This window comes from Lactuca sativa, chromosome 1, assembly GCF_002870075.4.
Source record: "Lactuca sativa cultivar Salinas chromosome 1, Lsat_Salinas_v11, whole genome shotgun sequence".
Lineage (NCBI taxonomy): Eukaryota > Viridiplantae > Streptophyta > Magnoliopsida > Asterales > Asteraceae > Lactuca > Lactuca sativa.
Genome location: NC_056623.2, coordinates 96315906 through 96336153, shown reverse-complemented (window position 1 = coordinate 96336153; position 20248 = coordinate 96315906). Strand labels below are relative to the sequence as shown.

Below are 20248 nucleotides of genomic sequence, written 5' to 3'. Positions count from 1 at the left end.
ACACCCGGCAAAAAGAACAATATTTGAAGGCTAACCCACATCCCTTCTCCCCTCTTTTTCCTATCTATGTTACATCTATGACAAATCAACATTCGAATTCAAAGAGTTCGGAATAAAGGTAGTACTTGCCAAATCTTGAGTATATGGGTTCCAAAAATATGTGTAATTGGGTGGAGTGGGTTTGTTCTCCTTTTTCAGTGTTGTAAACTGTTGTTCCTATACCTTGCTTTCACCCCGACTAGTTTATTGCTAGTCGAGTGGCTTTTTTAATGTCATTCGACGTTTCCAAAAAAATAAATAAATAAATAAAACGAGAAAAACTTATTATTCGATACAATAAGATTTTATATATGCTAACATGTTTGACTGTACCAATTTCCAATGAGGAATGGTGCTATGATGTGGTAATGCCAAGTGCCAATTCAAAGTGCTGATGACTTAGGTGAACAGCGATGAGGGCTTGGGACTGCCAAGTGCCAATTCAAAGCCAGATGTACGACATGAACTATTTATTAGGTGGCATGTTCTATAAAGTTAGACAATTGAAATTCAAAAATAATTCTTTTAAGAGTAAATTAGATGAATGGTCAGTATGGTTTGGAGTAATTTATATGTTTGGTTCCTAACTTATTTTTTTAACTTGAAAAATCCTTATAGTTTATTTTTGTTGCGTGTTTGGTCCATGTCTTATCTCTAAAAAGACTATTTTGTCTTTGATTTTTTTTTTTATTTCTTTAAATAAAGTGGGTAGATAATGTATAGTAATGTGAGATGGAAATGTGTTTGGGGTATCTTTATTTAAATAAATTAAAAAATTAAGGGTAAAATAGTCTTTTTAGGTAATAAATTGATCAAGCGCAACAAAAACAAACAGTAGAGATCTTCCGAGTTAAAACAAATAAGTTAGAGACCAAACATGTAAATTAGCTCAAACGTATGGACCATTTGTATAATCAACTCTTATTTTAATTTCATTAATCTATAAATATTTTACTGATTTAAAAAAAAAAAAATTAAAACTCAATTTAAAGCTACAGCTGAAAGTTGTAAGCTACAAACCATAGTTGAGACGGAAATGTGTAACTTGTAGTTTTGTTTATTTAGAAATAACCATTTGAAATTTATAAAATGCCAAAACGTTAATAAAAGCTATGTGAATAACTTTTAAATTATGAGCTTCATTTAAAATCTTATTCTTAAACACTTGTTATTTCTTTATTTTTTTAAATCTGAAAATTTAAATTTTCTAAAATGTCTTAAAATTAAATCACGATGTTGAACATACTCATATCGACAATAAATTGGATCATATTAATTAAAAATAAACAAAACGATATGAAATTTTATAACAGTAAAACTAAATTGAAAATTGAATACATAACTTTTTTAAAATAAGTATTATAATTAAGACAATCAATTGGATCATATTAATTAAAAATAAACAAAACGATATGAAATTTTACAACAGTAAAACTAAATTGAAAATTAAATATATAACTTTTCTAAAATAAATATTATAATTAAACAAAAGTAAAACTTATTTAGTAGATCGTTAGGAATAGGAACATCTTTTGTTTTCTATTTTTCCGAATAGTTAAATATGTGGACGCTAACACCTACATAAACCTAGAGGAGTTTAAAACTAGCTAGTAGCACCACGAGGAGAATTATTTATTTATTTATTTATTGGAAGCAAGTAACTTTTTATTATTTTAATAAAATTTTACCATTTCCATTTTATAACATGCTAACCAATTCAATATATATATATATATAGATAAACGTTGATTTGGTTAGACATTAATCAGTAGCCATTGGTATCTTGCTCCCACATTCTCATCTGCTTCCGCCATGGCATCATCCTGTAGACATCATCAGCAACCACCACTTTCCCACCCCACAACCACCACAAGGTGGTGGTCGGAGGACTCAGTAGCCATTGTCACCGGAGCAAACAAGGGTATCGGGTATGCATTGGTTAAACGGTTTGCTGAGTTGGGGTTAACAGTTGTGTTAACGGCTAGAGATCAATCAAGAGGTTTACAAGCCATGGATTCACTTAAGGTTCTTGGAGTAGATCATCATGTTCGTTTCTGTCAGCTTGACATATCTGATCCAGTCTCCATTCGGTGTTTTGTTTCTTGGTTTCGATCCAGTTTCAAGGCTTTCGATATATTAGTGAGTATTCTTAAGTTTTTTAATGTGGTTGTGCACTTTGAATAATTAGGTAAAAGTTTTTCATGATAAAATGGAAGTCACTTATTCTTTAAATCATTCTTCAATTTCATAATAAACACATAAAAAAGAAAGACACCCATTACAAAAAGCTTTTTGTAGATCCATATATGTATATACAATTGATCCAATCTTGTTTGGATTCCCAAAAACATTACTCATTACAATCCAAAACACCACATTAAAAATATTAAAATTTTATTTGTTGTTGATATTCATCGAATCGGTATTTATTATTGGTACAGGTGAACAATGCAGCTGTATGTTTCAATGCAATGAACGAAAACTCCATGGAGTATGCTGAAACTGTGATCAAGACTAATTACTACGGATCAAAACAGTTTACCGAGGCCATGTTGCCATTTTTTCGTCGTTCATCTTCCATGAGCCGCATCCTTAATATCAGTTCTCGACTTGGCACATTAGATGTATGTACCTAATTATTTATCAAATTAACCCCACAGTTAACTGATTCGATTAAGACCATATTGAATAATTGATTCATTAATTAAATGCAGAAACTAAACAACCCACAAATGAAGGCAATACTTGGTGATAAAGAAACATTGAGTGAAGGTCGAATAGATATGGTGGTGAATGCGTTTTTAGAAGATGTGAAAGAAGGGAGATGGAAGACACAAGGGTGGCCGGAGATATGGACGGATTATTCGGTGGCTAAGCTTGCATTGAATGCATACTCTCAAGTTTTGGCAAAGAGATATAAAGGGGTGGTGAGTGTGAATTGTTTTTGTCCGGGGTTCACTCAAACCGCCATGACGGATGGCAATGGAAAGCATTCGGCGGATGATGCGGCAAAAATGGCAGCAAAAATTGCACTGCTTCCGGTTCCGGTTCTAAACACAGGGAAATTTTATGTGGGGTCGACAAGTCGTGGCATATGCTCGAAATTATAAACCTAATTAGGATTTTTATTTGGTCCTATTACTAATTTTTAATCGAAAGTTTATAATTGTTTAAAACGAAATTGACTTTTTTGTAACGGGGTAAAATGTGTGATAATCGTAACTTGGATCTTGAAAGGATAATGTTTGATGTTTCCGTTATCGTCCGGGTATCATGAAATTTGTTCTAGGATAATCCAATCGATGTTGGTAACTTCAAGTTTCGACAACAAAACACGAACGTTTGTGTGTTATTTATAAAATAAAATTAAAAAAATATGGATTAGAGCCTCCAAAATGTTGATTATCACAAATGGCAATTGTGGGATATTTTAGTTGATTTTGGAAAATTACTAATGTTTAACAACATTAGCTACTCATGCAATTAGTAGATGCCCATATTGGTAGCTCTTAAGAGTTAAGATGATCACTAGTAGTCAATTTGCTACTAAGTAGTTGTTGATCTGATGTAGATCAATTGGTAGCTACCTATCATATATTTCACGTGTAACAATCACTAGATACAAAATATATATCTAATGTTAGTGTCAACTCTTCAATCTATTTTATGTCGATATACCCTCCGATCCTGACACAGGTATTAGGGGCACTATCCTTTGACCCTGCCCATTCCATCTCGTAACCATCCACCAATGGGATCAAATTGGTCCATATGTAATTGTAGTTGTGCACTTTTCACATCCGAAACATACTTGAACTTAGTTTAAAATCCCATTGACACCTGTTTAAATTTCTATCACTTAAAATGTCTAATGAAACGCTAAAATCACAAACACATTTAGCATTGGGATTTTTATTTTTTCCATTTAGGTTTTCTTAACTCTAGGAGATTGTCATTTTGTTACATATATAATCATGTACAAAACATTAAAAATGATAAGAATTGTGAGATGCATTACAACACATAATCTTGTTAAACATATTTTATTATAAGGGATCTCGTTAACATGAAATTTTTAACAATACAACAATTTAGTTAAAAGGAATACATTTTGATATTGTATATGGGTCCTAAGGAATTAAATATCATCAAAGGCTTTGGACGAGCAAAAACAAAGACTCTATACGACTGTCCATTTTGCCCCCTTTGATCGCAAGTAACAATTTGAGCATCTTTTTGTGAAATTACTTCAGAATAAGTTGTTTTAGAAAAAAAAATCTGACAAAAGCAAGAGTTTTGAACACCATTATTCATTTTGAAACAACTTTTTTTTGACAAATTGTTTCAAAATTCTGCTTTATGTGGAGAGTTTCAAACTAACCGATAAGTTTCAAAGTCATTATTATGTGTAGGCCCATTATATTTGTGTTTGTTTGTATATAGTTTTAGATTGGATACTCTTCTACTTTTAGGAAGGAAGGTGCATGTGGAAGGCCTACATTTGTGTAGGTTATATATATGTATTTGATATTGCACATTAATTTTTCAATATAAAATATGCAATGGTATTTGATATTGCACATTAATTTTTCAATATAAAATATGCAATGATTAATGGTAGGTTATTAACGTATGAGTTATCCAATTAAGAGGGTGTTTGGTTAAGTTTGAAAATGAAGTTTGTTAACTTATTATCGGTTCAATATCGGTATACTTATTATCGGTTCAATATCGGTATAAGTTAAAATAAATGTTTTGATAGACTGTTTTTAAAAAAACAGCTTATAGCGGTGTGGAACCGAAGATAAGTCATTTTTGGTCATTTTACCAAACACTAAAAATGGTTTATCAACTTATCGCGTTTTGACACTGGATAATCTAATCTAAACACTTTTTAAAAAACTTCATTTGAAGACCGTTATAAGCTAACAAGTAAGTTAAAAAGTTAAAAATATTTTTAATAAGCTTAGTCAAACATAACCCTCTAAGAATTGGTATCCAATCAATAAAAAGGTCATGTGAGGGGGTGCTTCCCATGACCAAAACTTGTGTTAATACACCAAAATATGTCATATACTGTCTCTTGTCCCACACCTAATTGAAACCCCAAAAACTCTCGGAAATGGGATTTTAGTTCCTTATCCAAGAGCGCCACCTTGGTTCTTTTGTAACTTAACGAGTTTAATGAAAGCCAATTGCTTCTTTTGTACTTGTTCGACAAGTTATTGAAGTTTTTAATTGTTTTTTTTGCACTTATTCCGCAAGTTATTGAAGATTTTTTAGTTTTCAAGTTAACCGTATTGTAAAAATATCTCTCTTATTTATCAAACTTAACAATAGTTATTCATTTACCACTTATTACATATGTAGTCCGTTTCTTTACAGAAGTTTTCATCTACATAACATTTCTTCATGAAATTTAACAAGTAAATCCTTAAGGGGTGTTTGTTGTTTAGTCCAAAAATATAGAAACAATGTTTAAACAGTTTCAAGGTTCTCACGTATATGAATAGTTGGTTTTTAAAAGAAAATCATCTTTAGAATAAAAAAAATTAACAAATTTAATTCCCACGTATAATCGATATAAAATTAGGCTTCCACTAAACGCTTATTATAAAAATAAACACGCTTTATGTCCAGCATCAAGACGTCAAAAGCCAAGAATAAAAAGTCATTCGGTGTTGACGTTAGGGTTAACAAAGTAGGATTAGGGATTTAGGGTTAGGGTTTCAAGGAATTAATTAAGGTTAATCTATTGATTAACACACGTTGCAACCATTTTTAAATTCTAATTATTGTCAATGGAGTCTCATGTGATGGCACAAGGCACTTGCGGCTGCCAAACTCGATTCTCCTGTTCATATTTGGCTCCCATTTCATAGTTAATTGACTTAATTCACAAATTTACAGGAATGGTACTTGTGGTTTACCAGATTTACAAATTGATGACAACATTCAAAACTTCTATGTGCATGATACCTGGTTGGTCCTTGGACTATGACAACATTCAAAACTTCAAGGAGTTAACTGACTTAATTCACAAACTTCTTGTGTTTCATTTTTCACTTGGTTGGTCCTTGGACTAAGAAAAAAGATTTTTTTTACCCTTTTTATTTTGTTTTACATTTTTTTATATATTGTTTTATTTTTGGATAATGACTTAAAAAGTAATATATTTTTTGATTTGTACACATTTAGTTACAGTGTTTTTTGTCCTAATTTTCCCATTAAAATTTTTTGAATAGTTCAAAAAACATCCTTATGACCTGTTTATCGTAGGTTTAGCCGGTTTCTGGCCTATTTGACAGCTCCAGTGAGACTCCGGTCATCTTCATCGGCGAGTCTTCGGCCAAAAATCTAAAATAATTTCAATTTTGATTTTTATATCAAAAAATTCTCGTAATAATAATTTAGATTCATAGAGCAAGGATAAAAAAATTACACTAAAAAGAAAATGATACTTCATCTTCATCTGTTCAAGAACACACACACACACACATTGATTCTTCATCTTCATCTGTTCAAGAACATACAAACACTCATGATTCTCCAACGTATAAATCTATAACAAATATGATGAACTCAAGAACATAAATCCATAAATCATTTGAGTTCTTCATATTGTTGTCTATTTTCAGATTTGATGAAGAATACACACACACACATTCTAAAGAACTCAAACCCATATTTGATAAAGAACACAAACATAAAAAATATTGATGCATGTTTTTAGATCTGTGTTCGTGAAGAACACGAACACAAACTCATATGTCAAAGCTAGATTTCTTGTTTGAAATTGATTTCAGATTCAAGTTCAATGTGTTCTTGAATCGAACTGGAAACATAATTTTCGAGCTTCAAAATTTTCACATGAACACTTCTGGATTTGGTTTCTGGAAAGAAGATGAACGCACGTCTGGATTTGGTTTTAGGATTTGAAAAACGAATTTGATTAAATCTAACAACCTGGAAAAAAAACATAACTCAAGAACATAACAAAGATCTATAAATCTTGAAGACCGTTTGAATTCTAGGAAGAAGATGAACACACACACATTGATGAACTCGTTTTCTGACCTAGTTGTTCTTGAAGATGGTATGGGTTGAAGTGGTTGAAATATTTTTGGGTTGAAGAACTTTTAGGTTGAAGGGTTTGAATGGATGAACATGATTGTGTATGTGTTGTGTGATCTAATAAGCGCACACACACACACGATTGAAGGGTCGCAATGTTTTTGTTTAGATCTAATACACACACACATACTTACACATAAATCTAAAATCATTTTTGATGGTCTCGTTTTCTGATCTAGTTGTTCTTGAAGATGTTTAATCTGGGTTGAAGAATTTCTGCAACAAAAACACATGATACTAAATTGAAAGACCTTGTATGCTCAAGAGTCATATTAAAATGATATTGCTAATTAACATATGATCTTAAAGGGTCACACTAATGACAACTTGATACAATTGAATTTTTATTAGAAATTGAGTTTAGTAAATATTCATAAACTCTTATAATTAACTGAATTTTTTTATTCATGTAAATAATAATTTTTTAATGGAAAACAAAATAAAATATAATATGGTATAAATTAAAAAGTCATGTACAACATTTTTGAATAGATAAATTCTTTTGTCTTTTACCAAAAAGTTAATGCTTATATTTTATAAAAGAGTTTATAAAATTTTCAACTTTTGTATTCTTTTTTCTTAAGAGACATGGGTAAGGCTTTTTGATTTGTTTAATCTAAAGAACATATCGTAAGAAAGAATACATGGACATGATAATAGGTTAGGGACATGATTGACCAAAAGTGTTAAGATCTCTTAGTAAATGACTTTACTTTAAGACGTTAAGTGAGGTTTTCATTTGGGTATTCTACACTCATGCAAAAATTATATCTTGCATTTTCCTCTCTCATTCCTTTCTTGCTTTGAGTGTTAGAGTTGAAGTTGCTTGCATTTTTCTCTCTTGAAATTAATACTTGGGTTTTACTTTCAAGCTTAAGAGTTTCATCAAAAAGGACCAGCATCTTACATCAATTTGGTTCATTGTTGGTGTCTCAAACGTTCCACATTCGTCATCAACTACCAAGCCTCCCCTAGAGGACCCAAAGAACACAATGTTTGTTATTTCTTCATATCTTCAGTGGCTTATATTTTATCTTTCCATTTATTATAAGATGACCATTGGTGGGTTGTAACAAGTTTATAATTATTCAAATTATTCAACTCTTCCGTTGCTAAAATATCATCTTTTCGAAACTATTTTTAAACTAAAACCCAACAATTGGTATCAGAGTCACCTGACAAGTTTCGTTAGATTGTATGATTTTTGAAAATCTTAGTTTTTGGAGAATATCGATAACTTGTTTTTGTATAAAAATGAGTTCATACATATTTTTTTTGACAACTTTATAATTTTTATTTTTGTGACAAAAGTTTGCATGCATTTTTTGTCACTTAAAGTTGTTTTATAAAAAAAAGGTTGTTTTATGTTTATATGTATTTTAGAGTACATAAACAAGCCATGGACCATTTGTGTTGTTATTTTATGTGGACTTGTGAAAATGGTTTGTAATATTCTTTTATTCATATGGTATGTAATAATAAGTAGCTAGTTTTTCATCTTTGTTATTTTATGTAATAGATTAGTTTTAGACTAGATTTATTTTATGTAAAATGTAACAAGATGACAATGGAGGACATTTTGAAAATCCAAGATGATCCCTACGGTATTACAAGGTTTTTATAAAAGTTCGTAACTTTTATAAAAATCTTATAAAATTGCTACAAAGTTGGTTTTCTAAGCAAGTGGGAGCATACAATTAACTTGAAGTTCACATGGAGCTCATTTGGTCCCTTTTTTTCCCTTTAGGAAATGATTTGGCACTTTTATGTTGGCTCCCAAAAGTGTCAACTAGATTATGGCTTGTTTATGTTAAATGCATGCTTGTATTGTTTATTTCTCAAGTAAATATTTTGCATGTGTAACATCCCAACTACCATGATCAAAAATTTTAATTTTATAAAACATTCCCACAAAACCATAAGATAGTAAAGCATTGTTTTAAAATCAAATCCTTTGAATCATAGTATCAAAAATCCCTCAAAACATAAATTAGCAGGAGGATGTGTACGATCATGCATTCGCCTTCCCACAATCACCGATGGTACCTGAAAAACATTTATAAGCAACTGGGTAAGCATTAAGCTTAGTGAGTCCCCCCCCCCCATAATACCCCACACAATAATACATGTATATCAGGCCCATAGTATAAAACTAGATTGCCCCTAGGCCCATAATCTCTCGATTGGATTGCCCTTGGCCCACAGTCTCCCAACTGGATTGCCTATGGCCCACAATCTCCTAACTAGATTTCCCATGGCCCACAATCTCCTGACTGGATTGCCCCGGGGTTTATTGGCGTACAACACAAAGTAGTATCATCTCAACCCAACCACACTATGTTGACATATGCAACAGATAAACAATAACCAGCAATACAAGTAATCATACATATCTACCAATCTAACAAATCACTACATCATAGCCACATCCCGTAGTTAAATACTCAATTCGACCCACGAATACAGTGATGAAAACTCACTTGAACTATTCAATAGACGCCCAATAGCTACATCAGCAATAGAATAACCAACCCACGCTTCCTAAACCCTAGATCCCTCAGCTATATAAGGAGCCTTCTGGTTCACATTTTGGTCACTCCTTCTTTTGAATAAACCCTAGGCCGAGAATTGCATACTCCCTCCCTCTCTCCCCTTCTAGTTTCCTTCATGCTAGTTCTTGGGTGTGATTCCATTAGAGGCATTACATTTGTGGTGCTAAGCTTCTAAGAAGATCAAGATCAAGATCAAGAGGATTGTCAATTGTTTGCTATAACAATTGAAATGTATGTAACTCCTAAACCCTAGTTTGTTATTTTTCGAAAATAGCCTCTCTCCTCTAGGGTTCTTGTTTTGCAATTCAAAGTTATATGTTCAATAGTTAAAACATAGATCCAAAGTAGGTTGCATGTGAACTTAGGAATTGTTTTCTAGTTATTTGTTTTACCTAAAACCCATCAGTGGTATCAGAGCCATTGGTGTTTTAAATTGAATTGCTATAATAGTTTAATTGCAAATTAGGGTTTATAGCCATTAAACCCTAAAGGCCAAAATTTTCGATTTTAGGGTTTTGGTGCAAAGGGTTTTCGAAAACCCTAGCCTCCATGAACCCTAGTCGAAATTAGGGTTAGGGTTTCCAAAACCCTAGCCTTTTCCCCTTGAAATTTCGAAATATGCTCCCCCTTTTAGGGTTTCTTTGTTTTGGATAGTAGTTGCCTTCTTGGATAATTGAGAAAAATAAGGAAATTATCCTATCCCCATATTTTCGAAATCTAGAAGGGATATGGATTAGGATTAAATTAATTGTTTAATTTAATTAGATAATCCTTAGTAGATTTAATTAATTAATTAATTAAAAGTTAATTAATAGATAAATATTAAATCTAGTTATTTGGTTGAGAAAAATAAGGAAATTATCCTATCATCATATTTTCGAAATCTAGGAGGGATATGGATTAGGATTAAATTAATTGTTTAATTTAATTAGATAATCCTTAGTAGATTTAATTAATTAATTAAAAGTTAATTAATAGATAAATATTAAATCTAGTTATTTGGTTTATTTTAAATTTAAAATTAATGTCTTAATTTTCGAAATTTATATATAAACCTTAAAGTTTTAAAAGTTTAAAAACACACCTTATATATATATATATATATATATATATATATATATATATATATATATATATATTATGATTAAAAGTTAAATATTATATATGTATAAGACTATGGTCGGTCAAATCGCTAGTATGCCTCATTCACGAAGCTAATCTATAAGGGGGGTATAAGGAAACTGCCTATAAAATGGTAGTTGAATGGGTGTCCACTCTCACCCACCGCTTCCTTGATTAGTGGAGGGTCGTTAGCAGAACGGATTTGATAGGACAACTACATCTCATTAAAAGTATAATGTTATTAAAGAAAGTACTAGAACATTATTTTACAAAATCCCAACTCTAGTTACTTTAGAAAAAATGAGAAAAGTATGCTAATCCATGAAATTGCACATTATGCTTTATTGGTCGTTAGTGGAGCGTGTGTGGTTAACCGGCACACTAAAAGACACTAATAAAGAGTAGTAATGGGTATCTCATGATTGTCATTTTGATGGAGCGTGTGTGGTTTACCGGCACATCAATAGTTAAAGATAAAGACAATGAGGTTACCAAGCACATTTGCATGGTTATTAACATCTTGTTTGTGATCCTCGGCATCCCAATCACAGATAGAAGAGCATAATCCGAGATTAAAACATGTCATTGAATAGTTTCAATGTATCTCAAAGGATCTAGGAGTTTTCAATATATTTAAAACTTAACCTTCTTTTTCGTTTTTCATGGTGGAAATTGGTAAATTGTCATTTACCTACCTTCAAATATTTTGCAAATTGGATTATGGCTTCCCTCTTCCAATTTGTGGAATGTTGTGTTGGATCCTAGCCTCGATGTTTCATTTGGGTGTTACATCAAGGATTCTTATCAACTAACTTGAATTTTCTCCCGTTTTTGTGGATGTCTGAATCTAACCATGTCTTCCCGAATCTAAAGGAAAAAGTATTCCTGCTCAAAGTCTGTTCCACTATGAAGGTGAAAGATCAATCCCTGCCATGTGGAATAACTTGATTCCACTTCCTCCACCCCCTCTCGTTGTTCTCCCAAACCCACAAGACCGAAGGATTGAAAAGTTCAATATCATTAAAGCCCTATTGGCAATGAAACATGAAGATGCTAAACCCGTGTGTGCTCACGTCCTAGGGATGAAATCACACATCGATAGGTTGATAATGTTAGGTGCAACCTTTCCCAAGAAGTTGGCTGCGTACTGGGTTCTTCAATCACTCCTTGAATCATATAATAAGTTTAAAAGAGAGTATTATATGATGGATCTTGACGCCACCCTCATTGATCTAACTTACATGCTTATTGCTGCTGAATCAGAAATGATTTGGCAAAAGCAATGGAGCATATTTGTTTGGTGAATCAACCAACCATGCTTTCAAGGACATTCCAAAAGAACCCACCTGTTTCTGCTGCCAAGAGAAGGGGCGTTGGATACAAATCTGCCCTGAGAACCTGAAGAGTCCAAGAGATGGGAGAGTCAAGGAATATGGCTCTGCTTCAGGTAAAATCCACTATCTAACTCCATTAAGTTCATATTCATTGATTCTTAATACATAATGTGATAAGATTACATTTGAATGTTTTGCAGGATCAGAGAAAAGAGATGAAGCTTGATGGAAAAGCAAGATGAGTCTGATCACAAAGAAATGGATCACCGTCGCATGGATTCGAAGATCAGATTTTGAGCTTAGAAAGTTATGACAGATTTGTTAGGAATAAATACATAGTTTTTCAGTTGATTTTGCATTGTAAGGACAAGTTTTCCGCTGCTTTTATGAATAAAAGAAATTTTGGTTTGAGTAATTATATATATATATATATATATATATATATATATATATATATATATATATATATCCTTGCAATAAAATCGTTGTGAAAAATTGATGTTTGTGTATTACTACAATGAATGGATTTGATTCTTAATTATTATTTGTGGAAATGTCAAGAATTTTCCAAATAAGGAAAGGTTCTCATCGCCCAAGTTTCAATTGGACAGAAACTTGAAATCATACAACTAGATTGCATGATGAATGAGAAACTTCATACTTGGAAATTAGACTAATTATTTGGCAAAGTGTCAAGAGAAGGACCAGGAGATTAAGTACACTAGGTTATGCGTTGATCAAGTCCACCACAAGAGTGATAAAGATATTCATCATGATTTACTAAAGTTTAGTACATATGGTTATACTTATAAGATTAAGTATAATTCTGAGTTGATCGAAAGAGTTTCAATCAATAGCAGAACGAATAAGAAGAATCAAGTAGGTAGAAAGATAAAAGTTTCTCTATTCTAAGAAGAAGGGAGAGTACCTTTTATTGTGTTTTATGATAAGTCTTAATGATAAGGAACCGTATCTCAATTGATTCTCTAAGTGAGTCTTAGTGCATTTGCATGTCTAAGAAAGAGGAATCGAGAATTGTGGAAATGGTTAAAATCAAGAAGTCAATCATACTTTGTTCCAACATCAAGTCTTAGAGTTATATTCCAAGATTGTGAATTAAGTGACAAGTCTCGAGAAGGTTTATAACACTCATCAAATGTGGAATTTTGAAAAGTTTTCTTATTCTTGCACATGTGAAATTGGTAAGTTGTGATGTCTTGGATAAGACAAAGACCAACTACGACAAATTTTGTGAAGTGTTTTGTCTTGATAAGAACTACACTAACTCTTGAATATTTGTTTTGTCTAGGAAAGTTTCCTGACAAGAGAATCATATATGTCAAGAGGTCAGTGGGAGTTTTAATGATCTTGAAAAAAATTTCAAGAACAAATCAAGAATAAACCTTATCAATCATCACTAGCACACGACTTGAGGTTTATAGCCTATCGTGGATGACATACCCCTTTTCTGTGCCATTCCAGTTGAGTTAATTATGCATGTGAGTTTTATAAGTTCTCATGTGAATACATAAAGACAAAGCACCTTGATCAATGGAAAGTACATTGATAAGTAAGGATGACTTGCTAAACCACTTGGAAGACATGGTGGGCACTCGTGTTACCATAAGGCAAAAAACCAAGATTAAGAAAGTTCAGTCCATATGAGTTTGGATTTGTCACAAACTTTGGTTTTGACAAATTCACATGGATAGGAACTTATACACCATAAAATCTAAGTGTCATAAGATTACCTCCTTCATGAAAATGACTGTGATGAAATGCTTTCACTATGAGAGAATTTAAGAAGATAGCGATTGTGGAAATTGTATTCTCAAATTTGATTATGGTTACGACATCCCTTTCCATAGTTCGAATTGTGAGATTTGGCAATTAGTCTGAACATTTGGGACTTAGTGACATAAGTTCTGAATTTGTCTAGAGACACATATGAGCTTTCTAAGGCAAAGGTGTATGAGTTTAAGAAGCTTTGATAAAGGCTTATCAAAGCATTAGGTATTAGAAATATGAACTTAAGGAATTCAATAAGCATTGTTCTCTGGAAGTTTAATTGTTTTCTGAATACATGTCAAAGCTAGTGGGAGCATAAGTGTTATGCTGGTAAGAAAATAATCATCATGTTAGTGGGAGCATGATCATTATGGTAAAGTATTGCGAGTTAGAAATATTAATTATAGAAAACAAAGATTCACTTTGCAAAGTTGCAATGGTTGAAAAGTTGTTTTGCTATAATTAAGGGAGAGAATATTATACTTCATTTCAAAATTCTAAAGCTTAGATCGAGAAACATTAATCAATTTAGTCAAGGATATATAGTGCATTCTCAGATTCAATTATGATCACGACATCCCTCTTCGTAGATCGAATTGTGGGAACAGGGCACATAAAATATTATGGCAGAAGGATGATAAAGTATCACGTCTTTATGTGAGACATTATGCATCGTGTCCAATACGCTTCGGGTATAGGATCGATTGCATATGCTGTAATATTTGACCATTCTAAAGTTTTCCAAATGCCTAGGGCATTAAGAGGGAAAAAGGAATTAGAATCAGTTTTGACTAAAATAATTAAACAACTATCAAAGGAAAATTTGAGGTCCACTGAGGATTTGTCACTTGTGAGTAGTTGGAAGTATAGTATTGAATGGACTATCTTGACATTATTATGAATAGATAAGATTCTATTAAGAATGAGTTGTCATATGGCAAATATGGAAATGTTTCCATTAATGGGAGTTGGATATTAAGAAATATGTCTAGATTAGAAACTTTTATGCGAGAAGGATGTTCAAAGGAATGTACTTTGAATGTGAGACTTCACGTCTATGGAATTGTCTTGTAACAATTTCCGATAGAATACCTTGTAATTTCATTAGTCGAGTCTTAGTGACTTTTGTGCTATGACATTACGAAAGAATTATTGCATAAAATGTTAGAATTTGACATATTCTAGAAGTGGTAAGAATTTGGTATTCTTATACTAATAATAAGGATTGGGGATTGTGAGATGAAAATTTTTTCAATTGATCTATTTCACAAAGTATGGACCATAGGAAACCAAAGTGTTCATGGGACAATTGTAGTTATAATTCGAGTAATAAGTTGATTTTCTGAAATAGTAAGCAATGAATAATGAGTAATCAATATGGTGTTTAAATAAAAGTGTTTTTATTTACGCTCAAAAGCTTTGGGGCCATATAGGATTAATATTATTATTGCGTTTCACTTTGCATGTTTTTTGAATTCCTGAATAATAAGATTATTCAAACTCCACAATCGCTCGTACTTTTGGAAGTAAGTAGTGAATCAAGACTGCCATGAATAGGATTACAGATTGTCTAAGGATAGACATAGCAATAGAATTGCTGCAATGTTCATGAGTACTCAGAGAGTGAGATTTGAGTATTGGATAAACCCACGCTTAGAGTATTACTTCATGGAATTCATCATGAGTAATACTGAGACGATAATATCTATGATCTTGAAACAGAGATATATGAGTTGTAATTTGCAAATCGGCTATACATTGGTGATACGAAAACTCATCAGTAACTCGGTGTTATAAAGCGTATTGTCATGTATGGTTTGATGAGTAGAAGATACAAGCATATGAGTCAATGTTTATTCATTCCTTTTGCCCTAATGGGAAAAGTGATATTTGTGGGCCCCTCGATGATTTGGTGTTGACTTTTGTGCTGGGCCCAGCCAGGACTAAATTGATGTGTTCGATTAGAAGTCATATATCATCACAAATCAGAAATCGGGAAACATAAATTCTGGACAAAGAGATTGATTGTATTCCATGTCTTATGTCTAGAGATATCTAGTAGAACGAAGGATTATATGATCTCTTATCTTAGAACATGTAACTAACTGGGTCAGAGTTCGACATCAGCTTTTTTTAAGCTACAATTTCCTGGTCAAATTTAGAAGGCATACTAGCAATTATAGTTACAGACTTATCCAAGTGGGAGACTGTTGGATTAGGTGTCTAAGCCCATAACTATAATTGGTATGTACTTGAATTGATAGCAACACAGTCCTTTTGGGTTGCCCTCCAACCTAGCAACCAGACAAGGAAATTATGAAAGGAGAGATATTAATTTATTATAAGATTAATAAATTAATATAAATGAATTTATTAATATGTTAAAAGATTAATATATTAATTAGAAATCATTATGTTTAATTAATATTTAACCAGAAATTAATTAGAATTAATTTTGGGGTTAAAAGTATTAATTATAAGGTGCGATGACTAGTTTGCAATTATCTAATAGTTGAGTGGAAGACTCTAGAACCCCCTTGGAAGAGGGTGGACGAAATCTATAGGGGAAACCCTAATGATTTCGTCCATGGGGGCTTGGATAAGGCCCTTGGGTTTTCTTAGGCCCAAAGCAAGGAGCATTAGGGTTTTTCCTAAACCCTAGATCCCTCAGCTATATAAGGAGCCTTCTGGTTCACATTTTGGTCACTCCTTCTTTTGAAGAAACCCTAGGCCGAGAATTGCATACTCCCTCCCTCTCTCTCCTTCTAGTTTCCTTCTTGCTAGTTCTTGGGTGTGATTCCATTAGAGGCATTACATTTATTGTGCTAAGCTTCCAAGAAGATCAAGATCAAGATCAAGAGGATTATTAATTGTTTGCTATAACAGTTGCAAGGTATGTAACTCCTAAACCCTAGTTTGTTATTTTTCTAAAATAGCCTCTCTCCTCTAGGGTTCTTGTTTTGCAATTCAAAGTTATATGTTCAATAGTTAAAACATAGATCCAAAGTAGGTTGCAGGTGAACTTAGGAATTGTTTTCTAGTTTATTTGTTTTACCTAAAACCCATCATAAAGAACTAGAGCATGATTGGAACTTTATACTCACAATAGTCTAGAATTATAGTGCCTTTGATGGATCCAAGCTTGAAGAATCATTCCTTGCAACCAAAAGAACCTTCTTGATCTTTAAGCTTAATCAAAATATCATAAAAAGCATCCAAAAGATGAGAGAGGAGAGGGGAGGAGCTCAAATCTTGAATATGGAGGCTAGGGTTTCTCCTAAGGGGTTCGAGATATGATGGAGGCAGCTAAAATGCACAAAAACGTGGAACCTTAAGCTTGAATACATTGAAAACCCTAAAATCATGGATTTGGGGTCTAACAAACTGCCACTCCGTGACTATGTTTCTCAATTTCGTGGCCTACCACGTCGTGGAGCTCTCATCTCCACACCATGGCAATGGTTTTCACTCAATTGCATTCCAACTTCAATCAGCCATAACTTCTTCGTTTCAACTCCATTTCTGGCGATCTTTATATGCACGAAAAGGTATTGATGAGACCCACAAATATCTCTAATTACTTTTCACTTAAAACATACCGAACTAAAATCCTGAATTCATGAAAGAAATCAGAAACATCACTTTTCCCATTTTACCATTTGACTCCAAAACACAAACCAAGGGCTTATATCACATAACCAATATTATCAACATCCAATAGGGTTTAAACCCAATTCCCTTGAAACCCAAGGCCTTTACTTGATCCATTTATTTTCCAAAATCCCAAAATAAGAAACTTCTCAAAACAAGATGTTATAGCATGGTTGATAATTTAGCTTTCAACAAACTCAAACTATTTTTTGGACAAAATAAACATCACATGGAGTTTGAATTTCAAATTTTAAAATGTGAACATAATATGTAATAAGTTATAACTTTAAAATAAAAACCGGTTTTATTAAAACCTTAATAACGACAAATTTTGTAATAGTAAACTTATAAGTCTAAAATTGTGATTTTATAACTTATTCAAACTCCAAAATATTAACAAAAAGAAGTTTTATTAAATAATATAAAAGGTTCTATAAGGCTAAAACTCAAACTTAATCTTGGATATTAATTTTAAAATTGAACAGCATCGAAATATAAAAACCGGGTTTTATATGTGAACCTTAAAAGGCTTTTTTTTAGGAAATTGATACCATGATAAGTTGGATGCATGTAAGTGTCATGATATCACATGTTTTAAAATAGAATAATAAAACATACAAATCCATTTTCAAAAGGCAAGTTTATGTCATGCAACTTTAGAAACATTTGCACACCATTTGTATAATGCTTGTAGGATAAAGGATACTTAGCCATTTGTATTATCTTTTAGTGGCCAAAGTATTTTTGCGATTTCTATAACCAAGTTATAGACCATTTATAGAAGTTTCTCTAATTTGATGACTTGATTGGAAACCTCTTTTGATAAAGGTCACCTAAGCAAGTGTTCCAAGGCATAGATGACACCAAATATGTCAAATAAACAAATGGATTGTTAAGGGTGTCATAACTATAGGAATTACAAATTATGTAATTAATAAAAGCTATTTACCTTGTTAAAATTAAGTGAATGGGATAAAGATCACCTAACCATTTATTTAATTTGTAACTTGGATCCTAGACTTTAAATAAAGAATGTTTTTGGAAACAAAAGGGTATTACTTTTAAAGAATTAAATACTAAATGAAAACTTTGTTAAAATTTTATAGATGGCTCCACCTACTACTATAACACACCGTCACCTAATGAACATTTTGATAGTTTGTTTTATTTAGCTCTTTTATATAGTTTATTTTATCATTTTTAGCCTTTTTTTTATTGTTTTTGCATTGCATATTCTATCATTTCTTTATCTTGGATCGTATTGGGTACTTTCTGTTTTGCATAAGGTGTTTTGTTGGTTTTTGGAGTCTTGTTGCGGTTGCGGATTAGCTTGTTTTTGGGCTTAGTGGACTTGTGAGGAGTTTTTGGGATTTACATATCCTTTTTGTATGAATTGGAATTGATGCGTTAAATACTTGGATGAGATGGACTCTTTAAGATGGGTCATGGACTCTTGAAGATGGGCTTGGACTATCCATTTTGAAGCTTAAAGATGATTGGTTCATTTTGAATCATGTGAGGTGTGAAGGTGACCAAAGGAATCAAAAGTAGTGGGGTAGAATAGTAGAATCAGGAGCCAATAGCATTCTAACATTATTTGTGAGGATGATGTATCTGCCCATGCAACCGTGCATGGGTACCCATGCAACTACACAGTTAGGGTCATTTTTGTCATTTGACTCATCATTTACCGTAGGGATTCGGTTTGGCGGCCATACTTAGAATTTTACACCATTGGATCATCATAGAGGCGATTTTGGAGAGCTAGATCTATCATCTTCTCATTCTTCTAATAATTGCTAATTTCTTGATGTTAAAACACTTTTATGATTATTGTCTTGTTTCCATGAGTGGCTAGTTAGTTTATTTTGGTTGACTTGGGCTAAAACCCTTGGATACTTTTAGGTTTTGAAGGATTTATGTTTGATGGTCATTTATCTCATGTTATTGATTCTTAGTTCATAATTCTTATGCTTGTTTAATACTTTGATCATGAGCTTAGTACTTAAATGAGCAATTTTTGGTTTATTTATTTGATTTAGCAATGAATCATTGAATTTGCTAATGAAAATGGATTTATGATGGTAGAAATCATATCTAGCTTATGGATCATGGCTCCTTTTTAAGGATATATAAGCATTGACATCCTCTTGGATTTGTGAATTTCTTCGTTATTAAGCATTGACATCCTCTTGGAAGTGGGAATTCCTTCATTCTTAAGGCTAATCAATTTTGTTGAGTTCAATTTCTACAATTGGGTTCTTGATTTTGATTAAGAAGGTGTGTTGTGGGCTTCCCCAACCTCCATACTACCTTTGAGTAATTTTGGCATATCATGCTTTATGATTGCTAAAACTAATTTGGGTTGAATGATAACCTTACATATTGAATCCTAATAATAAATACACAAATGTTCATTGTGTTAAATTACCTTAGTTGACCAACTTTCTCCAATATTTGAGCACCTCACCATCTTGCTTAATTGCAAGCATTTTAATTCTTCTAGTCTTTTAGTTTTTACCCCCTCCATTTAGTTAATTGTAGTTAGTTAATTTTATTTCACTTGTATTGCATTGGTGATTGAATATGTAACATTCAGCTCAGGTGAGCAATTGTTAAGTTTAAAAG

General features: G+C 32.3%; 1 protein-coding gene across 1 annotated transcript; it reads left to right on the top strand.

Annotated features, from left to right (window-relative positions):
• The first annotated feature begins 1823 nt into the window (after positions 1 to 1823).
• Positions 1824 to 3386, top strand: LOC111885945 ((+)-neomenthol dehydrogenase). Its single transcript, XM_023882187.3, has 3 exons — positions 1824 to 2178; positions 2481 to 2663; positions 2754 to 3386. The coding sequence occupies exons 1-3, from the start codon at positions 1852 to 1854 to the stop codon at positions 3147 to 3149; spliced, it is 906 nt and encodes a 301-aa protein (XP_023737955.1). The 5' UTR covers positions 1824 to 1851; the 3' UTR covers positions 3150 to 3386.
• Positions 3387 to 20248: the final 16862 nt, after the last annotated feature.

Excerpts from the sequence above, each read along its gene's own strand:
- LOC111885945 (XM_023882187.3), top strand. The coding sequence starts at position 1,852 with ATGGCATCATCCTGTAGACATCATCAGCAACCACCACTTTCCCACCCC. Across the intron at positions 2,179-2,480 it reads TCAAGGCTTTCGATATATTA|GTGAACAATGCAGCTGTATG; the intron begins GTGAGTATTCTT and ends TTATTGGTACAG. Across the intron at positions 2,664-2,753 it reads CTCGACTTGGCACATTAGAT|AAACTAAACAACCCACAAAT; the intron begins GTATGTACCTAA and ends AATTAAATGCAG.